Below are 14,553 nucleotides of genomic sequence, written 5' to 3'. Positions count from 1 at the left end.
AATCTAATGTCAACACATTCCTGTCTTGCCAATATACCCATATGTAAATAAAAATCAAGTTATTAGAAAACTAACTAAATTTATTAAAATTATTTAAACCATGATCCATTATAAGCTTTCTAGCTATTAAGTAAAATAGCTATGACCAAAGTCAAAAGTATATTTCAACTGCTCAAGGATTATTTGTTATGCCCCAACCCTCAGTCCATTTTTATATAGATAGATAGATAGATAGATAGATGAATAGTCCAAACAATTTAGAGTTCACATTTAATCATTTAATCTGCATTACACTATACAGAGCAGTTTTTCTTAATCCTGATTGTCTGCTAGAATCATCTAGAGAGCTTTTAACAGTCCCCATCTGGGACTGTACCCCAGACCAATTAAATCGGAACCTCTACAGTGGGACCAAGGCATCAGTATCTTTAAAAGGCTTCCAAGTGATTACAAGGTACAATCAAGGTTGAGAACCACTGGCATCAAATGCTGTCACTCACTGCTCCCTTTTATCAGCTGCAGAAGGTAGCTATAAAAACAGGTATTAACATTAAAGGGGACTGATCCTCAATATAGAGACATATCACTTTTAAGCCCCCAGCAAGTAATATAATTAGCTAAGAAGTTTATATGTGAAAACCAAGAGTCACTCATCCATAAATACATTTCATACCACATTACAAAAAGATTCCGGTTATGTTCTTTTTATCTCTTTCCTTGTGGGCATGCAGCCACAGTTATAGTAGTCCTGAGATATAAACTGATTCTAATGGGCAATCTTCAATTTTTTTCCATTTAAGGATAAAGAGAATGTAATGAGATTTTAGATGTTAGGTATTATTATCCACATTTTACAAACTGTAAAACTAAAGTGCACTAAGATTTATTCAAATCACAAAAAGGGCAAATTGAGATACATCCTGGAATGTTGGAAATAGTACTAGACTAGAAGTCAAAGAAAGTTGGGTTCCACTCATGGCTCTGACAACATGTAGCTTTTTAAACCTGGACGAGTCTGTTGTCTATGCCTCAGTTTCCTTGTATAAAGTAAAGGATTTGGACTAGCGAAAGAGTTCCAAAGAAATTTCAAAGAAAAACAAAAGTGGGGCACTTACACATATTTGGGAACTTTTTATTTTACCAACTAAAACTACTGGAAAACAAAGAAACAAAGCACATACCATCTATTATCACCTGTGCTTCATAAAAGGAAAGGACATTTTAATTCCAAAAAAGTAGAAAAAACATAATCTCAGGGTTATTTTTAACTCACTATATTGCTGTACGATAGGAATAGCTACCCACCCTACCCCCAATCAGTGAGGGAGAACCACGAGGACCTCTAGAGGATGTGTCCAAGTTTAACATTCTGTGAAGTAGAAGAATGGAGGGGGAACATTTAACATCTCTCAGTGTAGTGCTCTTTCAAGAGTTTCTTAAAATTCCATCATTAAAGAACTACCTTTTTAATTTTTGCCATATCCAAGTACTCAGTTCTTATTTACTTAAAGTTTTATTTAAATTGACCTTTTTTTTGGCTTCCCTGGTGGCACAGTGGTTGAGAGTCCACCTGTCGATGCAGGGGACATGGGTTCGTGCCCCGGTCCAGGAGGATCCCACATGCCACGGAGCGGCTGGGCCCGTGAGCCATGGCCGCTGAGCCTGCGCGTCTGGAGCCTGTGCTCTGCAACGGGAGAGGCCACCACAGTGAGAGGCCCGCGTACCGCCAAAAAAAAAAAAAAAAAAAAAAAAATTGACTTTTTTTTTTGCTTAAATACATTTATTTCGATAGCACTACCTCAAATAGAAAACCAATAGAAAATCACTTGTCATAATTAGTAGATAACCAGATAACAATGAAAATAAATGTTTTACTTGATTTTATTTAAATTCTAAGCTAAGCACTATTGCCTCCAAAGGCTCTGAGACTAAGATGATCTCTCTCTCTTATAGAGAGATTAGCACATCCTAGAAAGGTATTAAAGTGTGCTAACACTAAACTGAGCCCTGAATGTAATCAGAGAGATCAAAGGAAAAACAGAAAAGAGCTGCTTTTTCCTTGGGGAATTGATACAGTGTTATGTAATGTCATATGCTGGCAGCACCTGGATCAACTGCCCACTGGGCTCCATAGCCTCCTGCCCGTGAAGAGGTAATGCACTCTCTCATTTTCATTAATCCCAGAAGGAAGCAGAGACTTTGGTTTCCCTGCATTTTCAGTATCACTGATTTGAGAGGGAGCTGGGGAGTAAAGTCTGAGAGATAAGAAGTAGATAAGATAGAGGACGGAGGGTCACCAAAGAGGGTTGGGGAAATTGAAGGATAGTGTATGAAAAGCATTGAGATTCACCATCAGGCTCTTGTCAGCTGAATGAGATCTTTGCCATAAGGCCACATTTAGAAAATAAGTAGCAAGCTGATTAATAATTCCGTATAGCAGCTCAAAGGACCTGGTCCAGTATCACCTCTTTTTACTTCTAGATCCACTCCAACTTTAACAGTCTAGCGTGATTAACTCACGCAGTTTCTAATCCACAGTGATAATTTATATTTTTTATCTAAGGCCCTTGCTATTCATGAATTATAGCAGCTTTATCTTTTCTTTCTTTTTTTTTTTTTTAGCGGTACGTGGTCCTCTCACTGTTGTGGCCTCTCCTGCTGCGGAGCACGGGCTCCGGACGCGCAGGCTCAGCAGCCATGGCTCACGGGCCCAGCTGCTCCGCGGCATGTGGGATCCTCCCGGACCGGGGCACGAACCCGTGTCCCCTGCATCGGCAGGCGGACTCTCAACCACTGCACCACCAGGGAAGCCCCCCTATTCTTTATAATTCAGAAACTTCATTATTAAAATGTTAGAAGCAGGCTATACAGCATCTATCATTACTTAAAAAGTTAATTCTATTACATAAAAGAAATAATTAGATTTGCATTTTTATCTTGGTTTTAAACATCCAAAGAAGATCATAACAGCCTGCCCATGGGCAATTAAAAATCGCATACAGCAGAAAAATAGAGAGAGGAGAGAGGGTCTGTTTTTCCTGGCTAATTCATGGTTGAAGATAGAATTACAAAATATTTTAAGGGTTTGCTGAAGCTGGGGGCTAATCCTAGACTTCTAAGCTTTGTTTATAACTCTCATTTCATTGCAGGAGAGTATCAGATACATGTACAATGCCAATAGAAGTATCAAATTACTTTCAGTGGGTTTATTTGGTCCTGTTCAGAGGCTGTTGAAAGGAGATCTGTTACCTGATCAATAACACCCGAAAAAGGACTATTTGCTAGAGCCAAAACAGGAGCAGTGTAATTGCTTTTTGTTTATCAATGCTAAATACAATTAACAAAGAGATACAACATATGCAACACAAGACAGAGGAACTATGTGAGACTGGCAGGCCCCTTACTTTACTTACTGTTCAGCCAGTTCCAAAGGACAATAAATGCAAGGTCCAGCTCTTAAAATTAGAGGTCATTTAGATACTTAATGATGAAGCATATCTTCAAATATATATCTATTATTATTATGCTGGCAAAAAATTAATTAACCAGGTCATGCAGGCCATGATGGCTAATGTACAAAGTAATTATTTCTGATCTTTAGACAACTACTTCACATGAAAAGGTAGTCCTTATTCTGCTCAGCAGATACCTGAAATGCCTGTAGTTAATCATACTGAAGGAAACAAAAGGCAAGGTTTATCTCCTTAAAAGGTGAGAGTACATTTCAAATTATTCTGTTTACTGGTTTAAGAACAATCACCTCCCTGCTCATAATATCGATATGTCTACTGGTTACGTAGGAAGAAAGGAGAACACATATTTAATGGCACTCAACCACATGACAAATACACAGAGACACACAAAATACGTGAATAGCACAAATGAATATATTATAATCAAAAAAGAAAACACTATATATGAAAAATACTCACATACTCTAAAGAATAGAGTGAAGCTTCAGTGAGGAGACAAACATTTGGCTGTGTAAATAAGCAGTATGTATTAGAGCATTTAAAAGAGAAAGTTTTCAGATAAGAGAGAGTATCTGCAAAGCAGCAGCAATGGCATTAGTTCAGGCCTTCCACAGGTTGAGTTCACCATCTAATTCATGTATTAAATTGTGAGGGAAGGACAATGAATATTATATACTAATCATAAAGAGTAACAAAGAACTGAGCTAAGAATTTCAAGTTTCACAATTTTACCCAAAAAAGGTATATGTATATGAGTTGACTAAATCATTGGCTCTGGCCCAGGAGGCCAAGTGCCCAAATAAAATCCCAACCAATCAGTCCCTTCTTAAGAGACCATTGTTGTTTGGTCAGTGATGTGAGGCGAGGATGCCCCCTGTACAGAGGGGTCTAAAGAGATATGAATATTTGGATCACACCATTCATGTCTGAAAAAGTAAGTTTCTCACAGAGATAATAAGGTGAATTCTCTTGCAAAGATTCAGTTCTAGCAACGAAATGCCATTGTTAAATATGTTCCTACTGACATGCTATCAAAACCAAAGAATGTGGTATATTGTATCCATGAAGAATATCTTTAGATTCAAAAACCATGACATGGTCAAATGAGGTTAGATGAATAAATATATGGACGGATCAAGAAATCAAGATTTATAAAATATTTTCTGGTTTGCTTAGATTAGACTTACATTTAATGTTTGATTAAAATGCTATAAATATGTGTTGATATGCCCAATGGATTCAAACTGAATTTTGTTTCCTAGTCAACATAACTCATAAGTAAAATGCTTCAAAAGATTGGCTAAGATACTATGGTGTGGGAGAAAGAGGAAGAAATTACTAAAGCAGTTATTTGTCCTTTGGAATTATAACATGAGAATCAACATTCCCAAATCCAAGGATCCATATTCCATGATCTATTAGTTTTGCTATCCACAAAGTTGATAAAAACTGTGCTATTTCTGTCTTGGAAATATCAAAAATGTCTATTTTGGGCTCCATATCCAGGGAATTACTTAATATGTAACAAATTAGAGGAATCGCCATTTTCCCCAAAGCACCAACAGAGGGATTTGAATTCACTAAGCAAACAGCCTCCTAAAAGATCTGTTGACATTAAAGAATTTTAATAATCATTTAAAGTTATTAACCTGATTTTTAAATAGTAAAAATTGACTCATCGAAAGTGTAAAAACATTAGCTCACAAAATCATTCATCTTATGGTTTCAACATGGCTTAAAGACCATATATGGTCTTAAAAGTATCCCTTTAAAAATTTAATTAGAATCTACCAAGGCAAAATTACATTAAAATTATATTAAAGGAAAAACTATATAAATGAAATAATTTTTAACTAGAATAAGTTTTGAAGGACTGCAAATAAAATAAGCACATGGACTTTTACAATACTATCTGTTTTTTTTTTTTTTTTGGCGGTACACGGGCCTCTCGCTGTTGTGGCCTCTCCCGTTGCAGAGCACAGGCTCCGGACGCGCAGGCTCAGCAGCCATGACTCACGGGCCCAGCCGCTCCGCGGCGTGTGGGACCTTCCCGGACCAGGGCACGAACCCGTATCCCCTGCATCGGCAGATGGACTCTCAACCACTGCACCACCAGGGAAGCCCTGCAATACTATCTTAATCATGCCTTTTCCTATCGCTAATGAAAGATCCTGCTTTTCAGTGTGCAAACCACCCAGGTTTTCATTTGTTTCCATTATAACAGACCCAGATGTGTTTGTGTGTGGTTGTTATAAGAGGTTAGACACTCTTCCCTTTCTTTCTAGTACAGCTTGCAAATTTCAAAACAACAGTACTGATTCAGAAGTCAGCATTCTGAACTAGAAGTAAAGAATAATCTTTAAATGTATTATTTAGATCTATGTATCCCACCTGATACTTGGGATCTGTGGCCAATTGCCATGGCTTAATCTTGCTGACCATGTTAGCAAATAGGTTCTAGGATACAAGATTTTAAAAGAAGGAAGAAGTTCAAACTTGGGATCTCAAATTGTCACTGTATTCATTTGTTTTCAGAAGAGAAAGGTTTTGTATTTACTATCTTACTCTGTTTTGTTTTCAAAAGGGAGAATGTTTCATGATAGAAAAATGTTTGAAGCATTTCTTAAATCTCATATTTTGCTCAAATTAAAATTAGTCTAACAACAGTCTCTCTCCTAAATTTGATCACGCCTATGGCTGGTCAAAAAACTTATTTGAAAATACAGTTAACCCATTCCCCTTCCAAAAAAACAACTAAAAGTCTGAATATCAAATACATGCTTTGTAAGTGTCAGAGATTAATATGTTTTGTGCAAGGAGAAGTGTTTTTCAGTATTTGAAAAATTCTTTGAATGGTCTCATGCTCGATAAGATAAATACTGACAAGATACGCAGTGAAGCTGTAGCTCAGGACAGAATAAACTATAAATATAGGTTATTGCCTCCTCTTATTTTTTAAAATATGAATTCCTGTTACAAAGAATCCCATATTTCTAAAATTAATGTAACTATTTTGAATCTCTCTACGATTTTATAATTTATACTGCTGAGATCAAGGTCTGATTAGCTTCAATTTTTAAAAATTTAAACAATGAGAAATATCTACAAATTTAAAAGCAATTAAACTTCTATTAAAACACTTGAAAAACCAACTTTCTTGTTTTCTCAGATTGAACATTCTGATGAATAATATTTTAAGATCATGACCTATAGTTTCCTGAAAAAGATATCAACTTTATATAGTCAAGTTATAACTATAAAATCATATGTAATCAATAAATGCCTATAATATTTCATTAAAATACTTTGATTTTGTTGCTATTCATCTGAGATCCTCAGTACAACAGGCAAATGTCAATTAAGACAGTCAGTTCCTGCAAACAACTTTGGACTAAGAAGTGAAATATGTTCAAAATAAACAAAGAAGTAAGTAATAAAGAGGTAGTAAAAACATTAATAGTAAGTAACTGATATGAGAACATCTCAGGGAATTTCTTCCATTTCTGCTTTACAAATAGGAGAAACAGAGAGAACTAAATGATCGGGTTAGGTTATTTAACACCTACTGAGTTCTTAGAGAGGGATCTAGAGAAAAATGTAGGAAGCCACAGGCTAAAAATCTTGACCTTAGCAGTGGGAGACACACTGAAAATTCTAATAAGGGCAGAACAAGGGAACACCTGGACAGTTATTTAATTAAGGATCTCAGCATGAGTCATGAGATACCAGGATGAGAAATTATTTCAAGATTTAATTATAAAGGCTGACTGTCCCAAACGCCAGAGATATACCGTCTCCTCTATGTTTGGATTCTTTATTTTGAAACATACAGACTTGAGTATGAAATATAGAATCAGAACTAACTAAAACAGCAACAATAACAACAAACACTGGTTAAGACCTCCTAGTAAAGACAGCTAGAAGAAATGCCAAATTAGGTACAGGTACTTCTTCAGGCACCAAATTGGTATTTTAAATGCAGTGACTACTACCTGGAACACTAAGTGTGATTACAAAATGAAGCAAGAATCTAAGTTAAAATCACTGGCTTTCATCAGTGAGGTGAAATAAGGTATGACTTTATGTAAATGATTTTTTTTAAATATAGGAAGGTGTGATACTAATCTCAAGGAAAGGACTAATATAATTCAGAATATACTGCCCCAACTAGGCTGAATCATAGATCCCAGTGGTTAGAAAATATCTACAGCAACCAAGAGAAACCCAGAGACTGTGGTGGATACATATAACTCTGGGATCAATATTCCTGAGGATTAATCACCAGACAACCAGTTGCTTATTCTAAGGCTTTCTAGAAGTCACACACCTATGTTCCTATTCAAAAATGGAGACCACTTCCCTTACCTATGTCAAAAAGCTGTTAGCTGAATTAACCATCAAATCTCTAAAGGAATGACAGAAATCAGAATTCTTTCCCAGGCCCATGCAATTATGACCTATATATTGTGTTAACCTGCCACAAAAAAAAAAAAAGAGAAAAGAAAAGAAATGAAGAAAAAGAAAAGAAAGAAAAGAAAAGGAAAAGGAATTTCTAAAGTGTGTTACAATTATTCAAGAACAAGTTTTTCTTCCTTTCTAGACTATAAACTTCTTGAAGACAGACAATTACTTATTAATCTTTATGTTCCCTTCAGCACCTAGCAGAAATGCAGTTAATATCTGTTAAAGAACAAATTAATTATTACCAACCTTTTCCTAGGTCATAAGATTCTTCTCATAATTGGCCCAGACAGTCCTAACAAGCAAATAAACATAAGCTTCTACCCATGATACTATTAGATGGTAAAATATAAAGCAGCAGGTAGTTTGTGACAATAAAACTAGCATGTGTATGCTACCTTGGAAACCATTAGGTTTCCACCAGGTTGTGTTAGGCAAATGGCAGAAGGAAAAAAAGATAAGGTTTATTCTGCTTACGCAGCACATCAGAAAAGAATGCTTAGACTACCACCAAGTCGATATTTTCTACATCCACTTATACAATTGTATACAACATCCCTGAATAACAAACAGCTCTATTGGTGCTGTTTATAAGAGAAGGGTGCATTTGCAGCATTTTAAATTCCATTTTCAAGGAGAAAAGTATCTAAGTATAATCAGACGAGAGTAATAAAATACACTGACCTGGATCTGTTGCTGCAGGAGATTAATTTTGTGCTGCTGTTGCAGAAGTTGCTGCTGTTGTCTTGCAATCTATCAGAAATAAAGTTTCATTAAGTTAAAATGAAATGCTTACACCTTTGCCATTACCTCAGGTACCTCTCCTGGTATTACAAGGATGCTTTACTGTACGTCTACATGAAAGAGTTCCTATAAAATGAGAGAGGCAGAATCAGAAAGTTGGAGAAAAGGAAATATTTCAAACAGGTACCATCTCTCTGCTTGCCCCTAAATCTTTACCTGTACATGAAAACTACCCCCTTGTATTACATTTGTGAGCAGTTCATCTATATCTGCACTGGTCATCTGGAAAGAATGGGAATTTCAAAATCTCATCCTTGAAGAATAAAAACAGGAAAACTCTGCCTACATTTTTCTAAGGAGCTTAATTTGTATTTAAAAAGTAAAATCTGTAAGCAAAGATAGGAAAGAACTTTCTATTACTTATAATATGGCCTACTTTGGTGAAACCTTTTCTACTGTAAAGACTTTCAGAACTGATAACACAAATATCGTCAAGGGAGTGCCAAAAAAATACAGCAAAAGGCAAAAACCTTTATCTTTTTTTGTTGATATAATGTGGAATGTACAAAGCATTTTTAAAAACAAACGCAATTTAATATTTATTCACATCCTTTTGAGGGTAATGTGTTAGGTTTACAGTACAGGATCCACATACAAGTTTTGTATTCCCTGCTTCACCCAACAATCAAATTCAACATCTTAGCACATCATCTCATCTGTAAAAAGAAACATTAACTACTTAATGCAAGCCCTACTGAAGACTGAATCTACCCCTCAGGAGAGCAGGGAACTTCTGTAGGATAATGGTGTTTACTATAAAACAGGAGTTAGGTGTCAGGCTACTTATTACCTCAAAATCTGAGCTGCTGGCGTTTGAAGCCCATTGGAATGCCCCTTAGTGAGAACACACTCACTGCCAACCTACGAAGCCAGAGAAAAAAATGGCCAGAAAGCACTTAGAAGGACTTGGTTTAGTGGTGCCCTATAGGCAAGAGTTATGTTCTTCCTATTTCTTCTATTTCCAAAATATTCTAGAATGGACAATGTTGGAAGTAGAAATGGATGTGAACCAGCCCTCAGCTGTATACTTCCTGAGTCCTTTTAATATTTTAGCATAGAGTAGAGGGACACACCCAAATCACATTCCTTTCAGCAGAAGATGACAAATAGCAATCTGCCCCCAAATGTGGCTCAGTGGTTTCTGGTGATGACTGGTTCATTCTAGAAGTCATGATAAAGCTACCCCTAACGAAGGGTACAGGTTGAGAAATGGGATCACTCCTCCCCAAAGCTTTTTATAAGCAAAATGGAAACAGTATGTAATCAGTTTGGAAAGGCCCACTCTGCTTATCACCATTCAAATCAGAAATGGACAACTCACTCTGCAATTCTAGGTATACATGCTGGATCTCTGAATATTTATTTCCTCTTAGCCATCCAGTGAAACACCACTAGACATCTAATATTGATGGTCCCTCCTAAATGATAAAGTGCTGCATAGAAATGCATCCAAAACACCACCGTGCAATTACTATCATCCACTCTAGATGTATGGGTTTGACACAGTGAAGTATGGTACATAAGCACCATGTGGCTCAAATTCTGAATTTTATTTGCCAATCGGTTGAGCTACATGCTCGCTTCATTGAGCATGACAACCTAGTTTTAAGTGTCATTTAATTTTCATTTTGAAATATAATTACAAAGTGTTCACTGTAAGATATCACTCGTCTGCAAATGTGTCAAGATTAATTTGTGCTAGCTTATTCACAAGTGTCAATAGTTAATTACTGTGTCATCTCTGGATAGCTAAATGACATTCTAACTTCTGATTTTTTACAGTGTTCCTTTATGTTATTTTCCATTAGGGGCTGAGTCCATATTCCTACATGTGGGCAAATATTCAAGCATATAAAATACCAGACGTCACAACTCATTAAAATCAACAGAGCATATATTGCTCTATATACCCCTATAAAATACATTTAACTGAAAAGATAATTCCAGTAATAATGTCAGATTCCTAAAAACTGCACATTAATTTGGGTCTATCTGATCTAAAGCATCAGGGACTACTCTATAGGATCATTGTTATTAGATTAATGCACTCTTATGAGACAGGAAAAACATTTGGGAAAGTGATTTATTTTTTAAAAGATACACACAAACTTTGCTATTTTTCTCACTTCTAAATCAATGAAGTCAAATTCTTCCATGAGCCATGTGTTAATTTGTTTTTAATGATTTACCTATGCTATAAATAAAGTGACCATATAATTTATCATCCAAACCAGGACAACTTTTGCAAGTGGAAGAGGGGAGTATTAATAATTGCTTTGGAAAACAGACATTAGCCAGAGCTATTCTGGAAAAACTGAGACATATGGTCACCCTAGCTTGAACCAGTGAACTGAAAGATTCTCAAAGTTTTTCTAGACCAGGATCCTCCTTTTCTGGATGAGAGAAGAGTAAGGCCCAGAGAGAAGCGATTTACTCACGGTTAAGCTACATTGGGAATATACGTGATGCCTAAATGAACAAGTCTCCCCAAGTAATTAATCAAATCCAAATGTTCTGGAACAATGTTATCATTTCAGTTATGCCCAGTTGCTATGACGCCTTTCTTTGTCCTCCACATATCCCCTCAGTATTCTCGGTGACCCTGGATTTCCAGAAGGCTTCTTTCTTTCATTCTTTTTTTAGGAAGGCTTATGACAAATAAACCAATCAATGTGATTACTCGCTGAGCTTGGCACATTCCACACCTCCAGTTCATCAGCTCCTTTTGCAGGGCTCACCTGTTCTTGCTGTTGGCGAGCAAGGTCCATTTGCTGCCGTTGTTTCTCAATTTGTGAGGCTGCCAGTTTTTTCTGTTCATCATGCGCTGCCAGGAGCTGCTCCCGTAAACTGATCAGCTGGGTAATCATGGTAGAGAGCTGCCGTTCTTTTTCTGCCAGGCTCTCAGGTGTACCTAAAATGGAAGCGAAAAGATATCTCACAAGTTTGAGACAATTCTGAATGAATTAGGGAAGCGAGTGGGTGGGCAGATTTAGAAAGGGACTACCCTAAGACACTTAAATATCTGGGACAATAACTGGAGGTCACTGTAAGTGCAGGAACTCTATGGAGTGGCAATGGAATGAACGCTAGGGTTAGTCATCACCCCTGCCAAGAGAAAGGACTGTTGCCAATAAAATTCTCACTCACTCTTCCCTCTTGCTCTTTAAAACAAAACAAAAGAAAACAAAACAGAACAACCTACTCCATTCTCTCCCTTTCACCACATTCCCCTTCCCTCCCCACCCAAATCTATCTGCTCAAGCTAGTAATCTTATGCTATTTAGTACCAAAGATTAGAAACTATGGGTTGTATTAATATTCTATAATCAACCTCTACCCTCAATGACTGACAGAGGACCTAAGACATAATAGGTGCTTAAATAATGTTACTTAGGAATTTTCTGATCACTGCCCTCATAAAATTTTTCTATTGTGCAAAGATCTGTCTCTGAATCTCAGAAGTCACGGGTCACTCTTGGCCATGGGATGAGTGCTACAGAAAGAAAAAAAAATCTGTCTTGCCTCAGGTAAGAAAGAATTGAAACTGATTTTTTTTTTTCTGGTGAGGGGATCAAGCTAAAGTTCCCAAGATCATCCTTAAAGGCAATAATGTTGCTTGGGGGGCTCCCTCACCCCTTTGTCACTCTTCAAAAGGAAAAAACACATTCGAGGTTGAAAAGGTTATGATGTCGCTGCACACCTATGATATGCACTAATGGTGCTGAACAGTCTATCTATGGGCAAATTGCACAGCTCTCCTAAGTAAAGGGTACAGGATCCTTTTGTGAATCTAAATTAGAGCATTTCGCCATAGCATAAGATAAGAATTTCAACACACAACCCACTGTATTTGAGCACACAGGTTTCATTATGAAGAAATGATCTATGCTTTGAAAGCTTTTCAGAAAGATGCCACCAGCTGTCAAAAGAGATAAAGATTGCCAGTTTTTGTGTGTGTGGAAGAGGAGACTTCCAATCTCCTTATGAAACCCCCCTCACTCCTGCTAGGAAAGCACCAGGACAATTTGAGAAACTGAACATATTTTAATTAGGAATGGGCCTATTTTTTGAGTGGGTCCATGGGAAAAGCAAGCCTTCAAGTGATGCTGGCTAGCACTTACTAGTATATGATTCCCACAAGGTAAGGCTGATAAGCTACAATATTTAGAATTACCTTGGTATTCTTAATGCCAATTCAAGTCCTTAAAAATAAATAAGTAAATACATAAATAAACTGTCAATATCCCATACCCCTTAAAGATTTACTGAGCTGAAAGGTGGCCTAAAATAAAAATTAAAAGAAAAATAAGATAGTGAAGTGATGTTAGAAAATGTACTCCACTGATAAGGAAACAAATACTGCATCAAGGATAGTGACCAGCTGTTCTTTCTAGCTACTGAAAGTGATTTTTTTTAATGAGTTTTTATTTCAGCAATAGGAATTTCAGCTTGGTGAAAGAAAGAACTTCTTGATCCAGAAATGTTAAAATACAAAATCAGATTCTTGGAGGGGATCATAAAAATCTCCTCCAAAGCACAACATGCTCAACTAATATAAATGTTAATGATATATAGGAATGAGAAGACATAAAACAAGTATGGAATTTACTTACTCATTTCATTAAATTTTAATTAAAAAAATATTTCTTGAATCTCAGGTACTACATCAAGAACTAAGGATACCGATACCATACCAAGAAAAAGCAAAGTTCCCTTTCACCTTAATCAAATAATCACACATATAAATGTAAACTACAACTAAATAAGAATTATAAACAGGACAGACATTTGGGGGGAGATTTAACCAAGTTTGGGAGGCTCAAGTGTAGGGAAGTTATGCCTGACAAAGTAACAAGTTAACAGAGTTAACTAGGCAAAGAGTTGGAGGGTGGTCAAGGAGCTTTTCAGTAGGAGAAAACAATATAGGCAAAGGCCCTGTGAGGGGGCAGGTGGTGGTGGAGAGTGTCAGTGTGTTCCAGAAATTGAAAGAAGGTAGTAAAACGTAAATAAGAAAAACAAAGGAGAGTAGAGGACCAAATGAGGCTAGAAAGGTAGGAAAAGGTCACACCATTCAGCTCCTTATAGACCACTGGATGAACTTCATGTTTATTCTAAGAAAATTTCAAAATCACTAAAGTACTTTAAACAAGAGATGATGTGGGTGTTCTGGCTACAGTGTGGAGAATAGTTTGGAAAGTTATGAGAATAGATAAATGGGGTTTATTACATATACATTTTGGCAACATTCTGATCTACGTGTAATTATCTTGTTATACCTATGTATATGAGGTGAGTTAAGAGAAGACTTACTGGATACTGGGAAAGTTACTGTACCATAATTCTTTGTTAATAAAGAAGAGCATTCATTGGAAACTTTGGGCAACGACCAATACAAGAGTCAAATTTGGTATTTAGATTCTCCAGTAAAGACTGGAAAATTTCCTCTTCTCTCCCAGGTTAAACTTTGTCTTTTCAAAAATCTTCAATATATTTCCCTTTCTCCTCTGCATAGGAAACAGAGAAGCTGAAGATAACACACAAATGGCTTCTTAGCCTCTTCTGTTCAAGGTGAAGCCAACAGGTCTATAAATGCATTGGTGCTTCCAATACTAATAGACATGTATTTCTGAATTTACAGAATAACATCATTTAACTGAATCTTTTTACAAACCAGCATGACACTCAAGTTGTTTAATTATAAAAATTCAATAACACCTAAGTAAGTCTTTCATTGAACTTAAAAGATACATGTTTAAGAAGAAAACAAGCCAGAGATCAGTATGTTTGAATTGAAGAGTTGGGTACTCATATAAGG

General features: G+C 36.4%; 1 protein-coding gene across 26 annotated transcripts in view; it reads right to left on the bottom strand.

Annotated features, from left to right (window-relative positions):
• SOX6 (SRY-box transcription factor 6) overlaps positions 1-14,553 on the bottom strand; it is a 631,442-nt gene that overhangs the window by 204,405 nt on the left and 412,484 nt on the right. For all 26 annotated transcript variants that reach the window (XM_067749779.1, XM_067749774.1, XM_067749772.1 and 23 more), the window contains 2 exons: positions 11,477-11,649; positions 8,619-8,687 (listed from right to left, as the gene is read on the bottom strand). In XM_067749779.1, the coding sequence (XP_067605880.1) occupies positions 8,619-8,687; positions 11,477-11,649 (242 nt within the window). The remainder of the gene's footprint in view (positions 1-8,618; positions 8,688-11,476; positions 11,650-14,553) is intronic.

Source organism: Pseudorca crassidens, chromosome 9 (genome assembly GCF_039906515.1).
Source record: "Pseudorca crassidens isolate mPseCra1 chromosome 9, mPseCra1.hap1, whole genome shotgun sequence".
NCBI lineage: Eukaryota > Metazoa > Chordata > Mammalia > Artiodactyla > Delphinidae > Pseudorca > Pseudorca crassidens.
This window is presented reverse-complemented; position numbering and strand designations above follow the sequence as displayed.